The sequence below is a fragment of the Loxodonta africana genome, chromosome 9, assembly GCF_030014295.1.
Source record: "Loxodonta africana isolate mLoxAfr1 chromosome 9, mLoxAfr1.hap2, whole genome shotgun sequence".
In the NCBI taxonomy this organism is placed as follows: domain Eukaryota; kingdom Metazoa; phylum Chordata; class Mammalia; order Proboscidea; family Elephantidae; genus Loxodonta; species Loxodonta africana.
The window spans coordinates 4,026,612-4,034,693 of record NC_087350.1 but is presented as its reverse complement, the minus strand read 5'-3'; the positions used below and the strand labels follow the sequence as shown (position 1 = coordinate 4,034,693).

At 48.7% G+C, this 8,082-nt stretch overlaps 1 protein-coding gene across 9 annotated transcripts in view; it reads right to left on the bottom strand.

Moving 5' to 3' along the window:
* SECISBP2 (SECIS binding protein 2) overlaps positions 1–8,082 on the bottom strand; it is a 50,990-nt gene that overhangs the window by 20,132 nt on the left and 22,776 nt on the right. For all 9 annotated transcript variants that reach the window (XR_010322913.1, XR_010322914.1, XM_064291010.1 and 6 more), the window contains 5 exons: positions 7,880–8,003; positions 6,135–6,285; positions 5,250–5,470; positions 987–1,141; positions 424–616 (listed from right to left, as the gene is read on the bottom strand). Coding sequence is in view for 7 of the 9 variants with exons in the window: in XM_064291010.1 (XP_064147080.1) it covers positions 424–616; positions 987–1,141; positions 5,250–5,470; positions 6,135–6,285; positions 7,880–8,003 (844 nt within the window). In the remaining 2 variants the exon portion in view is untranslated. The remainder of the gene's footprint in view (positions 1–423; positions 617–986; positions 1,142–5,249; positions 5,471–6,134; positions 6,286–7,879; positions 8,004–8,082) is intronic.

Sequence of the window (8,082 nt, the reverse complement as noted above, 5' to 3'; positions counted from 1 at the left end):
GCGGCAAGCCCACTTGGGCAGCAGCGCACAGCGGTCCTGCAGCAGAATCCAGGGCACTTTGTTCCTGCCTGCTGGACCACAGGCCCCCTTTCATGAGTACCATCTATTCCATCTCAGAGAGCACAGCTCAGGAAACGCTCACCCTGAAAAACTTACCTGAGCTCCCTGAGTACCTGTCTTAGAGTCCCACCTGGCCACAGGCATCTTTAAGCCACCGTCTGTCAAGGTGACACTGACTCAAAGCCTGAGCCAGGAAGTTTCAGTCACTGACAAGGCCTGCAACTCACAAAGCCTGAGGAGATCACTTCAGGAAACGGCCTGGACCTGGCCAGGGCCTTGTCCTGGTCGGCCCCTGCCCTCTAGGTGACTGTGATGAAGAGCTGTGGTGTGCTGAGCCTGCACCATGCCACCCCCTGCACTCACTGTAACGTGGCTCTTCTTTCTCTGTCGGGGCTGGGCGTGGAACCTCTGCAGAGCAGCCTGGGCCCTGCGTGGGCGGGCTGGGTGGGCTGCCAGCCCTGGGCTCTTCGGCCAGCTCTTGACGCACACTTTCCAGCATGGTCTTGTACTCCTGCCGGGCTGCCATCGTCAGCTCGACCATCTTGTGGAACTGGTCCTGGGGCAGAAGACAGCATGGTGGTGATGCTCCGAGACCAACAACAAGGATACCAGCTCCCAAAACTCGGTGGCGGTGCCCTCGGAGAGCAGGGCCACACTGGGCATCACTGCTCACATGCCTGTGGGGCCAGGACTAGGGTGAGGCCAGGGTGGTGGCGACTCTGGAGTTGGCAGCAGCTGGCAGCTTCCTGGGCCTTGTTCAGGGAGCATGGCAAGAGCCCCTCTCAACAAGCAAAAGGACTCCGCTCTGCCACGGCCCTCTGTGGCTGCCAAGGGCACAGGTTACCATTTCATCAGGAGGCTCTGCCTTTGCGGCTGCCTCTCCTCAACACCGGCTTTCTCCCAAAGCAGCCTCTGCTCCACCTCACCTGGGCTCCGTCGTAGCTGAATATCCCCACCACACTGACAGGAACGGGTTTGTTCAGACTGCGCCCCAGAGCTTTGCGGTTGAGGGCAAACACGAACGGAATGTTCTGCTCGCAGGCGTAATCAATAATGGTATGCAAAGTGTCATCCAGTCCCCCTGGGTCAAAAGGAAATGACAAAGGAAATCCAGCCAGTGGCCTGTGCCAGGTTTTCACCGGGGAAAAAGCCAAGTCATTGCATTCAAGTACACCAGTACAGATCTCAGGCGTTGAAGAAAACCGACTCCCCAGGGAGATACTTCCTTAAAGGGATAAATGTATCAACTCCCCACCTCAAATGCTAGTGCTATGCTTGGTGAGAAAAATAAAGCGTTCGCTGATATTCACAGAGTACTTACTATGTGCCAAGTGCTGACCTAATTGTTCTGCATGTATTAACTCCAGCAGTTCTCACAAAAATCCTACAAGGCTGATTTCTGAATCCCTACTGACAGATAAGAAGCCAGAGGCACAGAGGGGTGACGTCACTTGTCCCCTGAGTTTCTTCTAGAAAGAGGCAGGCAAGCTGTGGCTCCCGTTGAGTGCCCGCACACTCTGACATGACCAAAGGGCACAGCACCCCTCTGCACCCTGACCCTGCTTCTGCACTAAGCACCAGCCAAGGCCAGCGAGTAGAGGAGGGAAGGAGGGGCACCGGGTGCAGGGGTGCACCTGTCAGCCCAGAGAAGGCAGACAAATCACCCAGGAATTATCGCCAACAACAGAGTTACCTAAGGGCGTTTGTGCACAATGGATATGCAGAAATCTCGAAGTACTTACACATTCAAAGAACAGCCAAGTAAAACGTATAAGGGAAGAAACGACTCCATTTACAACAGCAAATTACGTGGAGAAGAATAAATTTACCAGGAAACATGAAAGATCTATAGAAAAACTTCAACATGTCATTAAAGAACACGACAGGAATGTGAACAGGTAAAAAGGCATCTAGGCTCCCAGGTACAGTGATCCAAACGATACAGATGTCAACGCTGCACTAACCAAAAACTGTAAAACAGTGTGACTTACTACAAATGGGATTTTTTTTTTTGGTAAATAAAAAATAGGAAAAGAACACACACAAGTGAGAGCAGCCAGGACATTCTGGGAAAGAACACTGATGTTGGGCCAGCTATGAAGCTACTCTGCTCTACACGAGGCGATGCAGACTGACAGAACCCATGTCCAGAATGGCCCACATATTTGAAACTTGAGCCTCTGATGCACAGGGCTTCAGGTCGGGGAGGAGGGGGAAGAAGGTGGATTATCCCACATACAACACAGGACGCTGAAGGGATTAACACTGTATTTCAGTCCAAAACACAGTCTCTCTCCCTCAACATGAAGAGGGGCGCAAACAGTTAAGCACTCAGTTGCTAACCAAAAGATTGGGGGTTCAAATCCACCCAGACACACCCTGAAAGGCCTGGCAATCTACTTTCAAAAAATCAGCCATTAAATACCCTATGAAGCGCAGTTCTACTTTGACACACACGGTATTATGGATTGAACTGTCTCCCCAAAAATGTGTGGCAACTTGGTTAGGCCATGATTCCCAGTACTGTGTGGTTGTCCTTCATTTTGTGACTGATGGAATTTTCCCATGTATTGTAAACCCTAATCTCTGCCTGTGATGAATGAGGCAAGATTGGATTATGTTAAAAAGGATTAAGGTAGGATGTAACCCCTTACTCAGGTCATATCCCTGATCCAATGTAAAAGGAGTTTCCCTGGGTGTGGCCTGCACCACCTTTTATCTTATAAGAGATGAAAGGGAAGTGAGCAGACAGTTGGGGACCTCATACAACCAAAAAAGCAAGGCTGGGAGCAGAGTGTGTCCTTTGGACCCAAGGTTCCTACACTGAGAAGCTCCTAGTCCAGGGGAAGATTGACGAGAAGGACCTTCCTCCAGAGCTGACAGAGAGAGAATGCCTTCCCCTGGAGCTGACACCCTGAATTTGGGCTTCTAGCTTCCTAGACTGTGAGAAAATAAATTTCTCTTTGTTAAAGCCATCCCATTCGCTTGTGGTATTTCTGTCATAGCAGCACTCGATGACTAAGACACATGGGGTCACCATGCATTGGAATCCACTTGACAACTGCTTTTTTTAATTTTTTAAAATTGTGCTTTGGATGAAGGTTTACAGAGCAAATTAGTTTCTCATTAATTAATACACATGTTGTTTTGTGACACTGGTTGCCAACTGCACAATGTGTCAACACTCTCCACCTCTCAACCTTGAGTTCCCCATGACCAGCTTTTCTGTCCCCTCCTGCCTTCTCGTCCTTGCCCCTGGGCTAGTGTGCCCCTTTAGTCTCATTCTGTTTTATGGGCCTGTCTATAATCTTTGAAGAGTGAACCTCGGGAGTGACTTCATTACTCAGCTAAAAGGGTGTCTGGGGGACATACTCTCGGGGTTTCTCCAGTCTCTGTCAGACCAGTAAGTCTGGTCTTTTTTTGTGAGTTAGAATTTTGTTCTGTATTTTTCTCCAGCTCTGTCCAGGACCCTCTATTGTGATCCCTGTCAGAGCAGTCAGTGGTGCTAGCTGGGCACCGCCTAGTTGTACTGGACTCAGTCTGGTGGAGTCTGTGGTAGGTGGGGTCCATTAGTCCTTTGGACTGATCTTTCCCCTGTGTCTTTGGTTTTCTTCATTCTCCCTTGATCCAGATGGGGTGGGACCAGTGGAGTATCCTAGACAGCCACTCATAGGCTTTTAAGACCCCAGATGCTAATCATCAAAGTAGGATACAGAACATTTTCTTTATAAACTGTTATGACAGTTGAGCTAGATGTTCCCTGAGACCATGGTCCTCAAAGCCCTCAGCCCAACAATGCCGTCCCTAAGGGAGTTTGAATGTTGTCTGTGGAGCTTCCATGCCTTGTACAGGTTGTGGTGGCTTCCCCAGTATTGCGTACTATCTTACCCTTCACCAAAGTTAGCACTTATCTATTGGTTAGGTTTTTTAAACAACAACAACAACAAAAAAAATGAAAACATGGAAGAACTGGGGAAAAAACCAGATCAGATAAGTATCAATGGAGTAGGGAATGGCCTAAGAATGACATAAAACCTAGATGCCATAAAAAAAAAAAATATCAAATACCAACCTACACAGCACCTAAAACCTCTGCATCCTTCCCCTCACCTCCCCACTAAAAGACAAACGACAACCACAAAAATAACTGCAACTCTTAAAGAGCAAACTTTCTTATTAAAAAAGTACAAATCAACATAAAAAAGAACTGTATGCACCCACAAGACAAATGGCAAAGAACCGACAGCTCACAGAAAATATCCAGCTCTGAAACAAGTGAAAAGATGCTCAGTCTCAGTTGTGAAAAATGCTAAGAAAACTCTCCAGGGGGCGGGGGGAGGTTGCAGGGGCCTCTGGGAAAGGCAGCATGGCAACAGGCGTTACAGTTACATGGGATACACCGTTCATTTCTAGGCACATACTCACACACGTCAGGCACTGACAGTTGTACAAGATGACCTTGTTTACAACTGTGGACGTGTGACAACAACCTAAGCATTCCTCAGTGTGGGGCTGCAGGGCACAGCCATTCGAGAAGGATGACAGGAGCTGCAGGACAGAGGACGAGGTCCATGTCTACCGCCCCAGCCAGCACATCACACTCGACAAAACAAACCTCAAATGGCAGAGTATTCCGACACACCCACACCTTTAATTAATGGACAGATCAGTTAATCACGGACTGAACAATTAAATTTAAATTTGACAGAAGCCCCATCTAGGTCCTGCACGGCAGCCAGGGACAAACACTCCATGGTGTCTGACAGGTTCTACTAAAGCTGAAGGTAAGTCTGCCCTGTGACCCAGCCATTACAGTCCTGGGCAAATAACCACCGGAGAAAGAGCTCTGGGCTGGGGCTCCAGCGGTAGAGCCAAGCAGGGAGGCTCCGGGCTTTCTGCATGCAGAAGGCATCCCTTTTTCCGCTGCCAGAGGCTTCCTGGCTAAGGGGACATGGACCCATTAGGAACACACTATGCAAAACCCCAGAAGGCCTGCCTCCCTGATGAAGATTAGGTATTTGATGGTTAAGTTAAATGGACTTTGGAAACAAGCAGTCATTTAAAAAACCAAAGTGCACTGCCTAGTCCTATGGCACGGCTCTCAGCCACTGCTGGCAGTGGAACGGGCCTGTGGCACAGGCCCCACTGCAGAGGGGCTCCCGCTCCAAAGGGCAAACAGCTGCTCTCACCTTTGGACTGTATCTTCTCACAGTTGGGAGAAATGATGACACATTTCAACTTTTTGAGCTTCAGGTGTTTGAGAACCTCTCTCAGTCCCAACACGAGTCGGCGTTTGGTCTTGGCCTTGACTGGATCTTTCTGGTACATGCGGTCTTGGAAACGTACCAACTCTTTTAGAAGATCCGTAACACAAGCATCGACTTCTTTACTAAGCATCTGGCTGCAGTAACTGAAAGAAACATCCTGTAACCATCCCAGCACTACTCCCACCAAACCTTGAAGAGAAGAGGTGTAGACAGAAACCACATTTTGATGAGTAATACTAATGAAAAATGTGCAATTCCTGACTGACCTCATTTTATGAAAAGGCTGAGGCATTGTCCCCCGGCCCCAAGTACAAGGGACGAACACCTCTGCGCCCCCTGTGGTGAGCCACACCTCTCCTACAAGGAAGGGTCCTGCCTCCATCCCTGGCCCCTCCCCATTGTGAACACAAATCCCTGGAGAGTCTACCCAGGAAGAAAAGTCAAGGTAGAGAAGGCAGAGCAGGCCAGCGGGGCTAAAGGCATCCTTCCCCAAGGGATTACAGAGAATGACACCACCCTCAAGTGGGATCCAAGGGCGCCTCCTTCCACACATTACCAATAGGACAGAAACTTCTGTAGAAGCAGATACAGACACAGTCGTTAGCTATCTGAAAAAGTGTTATAACGAGGTACTTGGCCACTTTAAACCACTAGGACAAAAAGATCGCGTGGCCCAACTATATATAGCTTTATGGTGTTGAGAATCCAAAGAGTGGAAGAAATAACTGCCAAATCAAACATAAGCATATGACTCCTCTCTTCAAATCATTAGCAGGGGCAAGGGTACAGGAACCAGGGCTTACTCACTCCCTGAACCTCCGGCTGTGGATCTTTGGGAAGCTGGCGGAGTGGAGACCGAGATGGCAGGCTTCTGTGTTACTCTGGGGCTCAGCTCTGAGCGGCTCTTCTGACCCGCTTTCCTCTACAAGGGTGGAGGAGACCGATTCTTCTGTTTCCCCTGGAGATTTACAAAGCAAAGCAATCATCCTGTAGGGTGTGTGGAACACGGCACACAAACAAACATGGACCTACCGCCATGACATTCCCAACAGTGCCTACCCAAGAGTCTCAAGAATGCAACCTCCAACTGCACATACCCGTCACATTAATACACATTGGTGGCGAGTGCTTTTACAGACGGCAATTAAAGTAGATTAAAATGCCGTGGGAAAAGATGGAAAAATTAGTGGGGACGGACACAACAGCGTTCTGGTCTGTTTGCCTCTCCCTGCACTGCCACCACACCAACACCCAAATTTATTTTTTATTTTTGAAATTTAACCTTAAGACTCTCATATCAGAAAGTTCTAAGAGCCAGGATTTTAGTTCTGAATTTTTTTTTGCACTTTTGACCATTCAGTGATCAACTGACCCTTAAATGAGAGCTGAACTAAAGTATCTCAGCTATTAGACCCTCAGCAAGTGTGTTCAAACCTAGCAAGAGCTTAACATCCCCACGTGACCACTACACCAGGGATTATCAACATGCAAAGCAAGGTAACAGATCACTGAATGAAGAAGCTAAGGAGAGCACACTACACCCACCAGAAGGACATCATGAGACAGACAGACATGTGCCACAGGCTGGCAGGGATGTGGAGCAACGGCACATACTCCTGGTGGGAGTGTAACTGGTAAAAAACCTGTTTATTAGGTTCTACTAAAGCTGAAGATAAGCCTGCCCGTGACCCAGCAATTCCACTCCCGGGCAAATGCCCAACAGCAGCAAGTACTCATGTTCTCCAAAACAACACACCCTGTCCAAAGCGGCCCTGCTTTCAAGAGCCCCATAGTGGAGACTCCCTGAATGCCCGTCAGCAGCCTGGTATGTCCACACACGAGAATCAGTATCATTCAATGATGAACACAATGAACTGCATTGACGTGGCACAAGACGGATGAACTCCACAAACATCGTGTGGAGAGAAAGCAGCAGACACACAAAGCACATACTGTATGACTCCACTGATGTGAAGTTCACAGACACACCCACGTGCTGCAGTCGGGGTATGCTGCCTCTGGGGAGGGGGTGGGAAGGCCTGTGACCAGGACAGTGGGGGTGTTTCTGGACTTCTGTTCTCTCTCTTGATCTGGGCTCTGTGTTCACTTTGTGAAGTCCTCAAGCTGTGTACTTTTGACTTGTGTACTTTTTTGAATGCGTATTTCAATAAATTTTACTTAAAAACATACAGACATTATTTGTTAGGCTACCCTGTCTTGCACACTTCTGGGTAAGTAGCTTTGTAGTCAGTGGTGTTAATCTCATAGCTATTCCAAGTTATGAGGACATCCAGTGCCATGCAGACCAAACTAGGTGGCCTTGCCTCCTCTGTCCTTCAGACTCCCAGGGCCGGGGTGCCAGAAGTCTGACCCTGCCATCCGCGTGTACTTTCTCTTATTACACACCCCTGACGTATAGCCCTGACTTGCTTTTTTACCACAAAGGTGGATGGTGTTGGCAAAGGTCCAGACAGTTTGCTGCACACGCGGCTCAGCTCCACCCCGGCTGCTCCCATCTCTGGGATTCTTTAAGACGCAAACAGGACCAGTACCTGAGGGGTCAGCCTGCTGAAGGGACTGGTCGCCTCCACTGCTCTCCATGTCCTGTACAGCGTCCTCTGAAACATTTTCCTGGAGACGCTGCTGCTTTCTCTCCTGCCGTTCCTTCAAAATAATCTTTAAAAAAGAAATGATTAAATCACCTAAATACTTCTGAAAATAAACTGCCCAACTCCAACTTGTTGACAACACAACT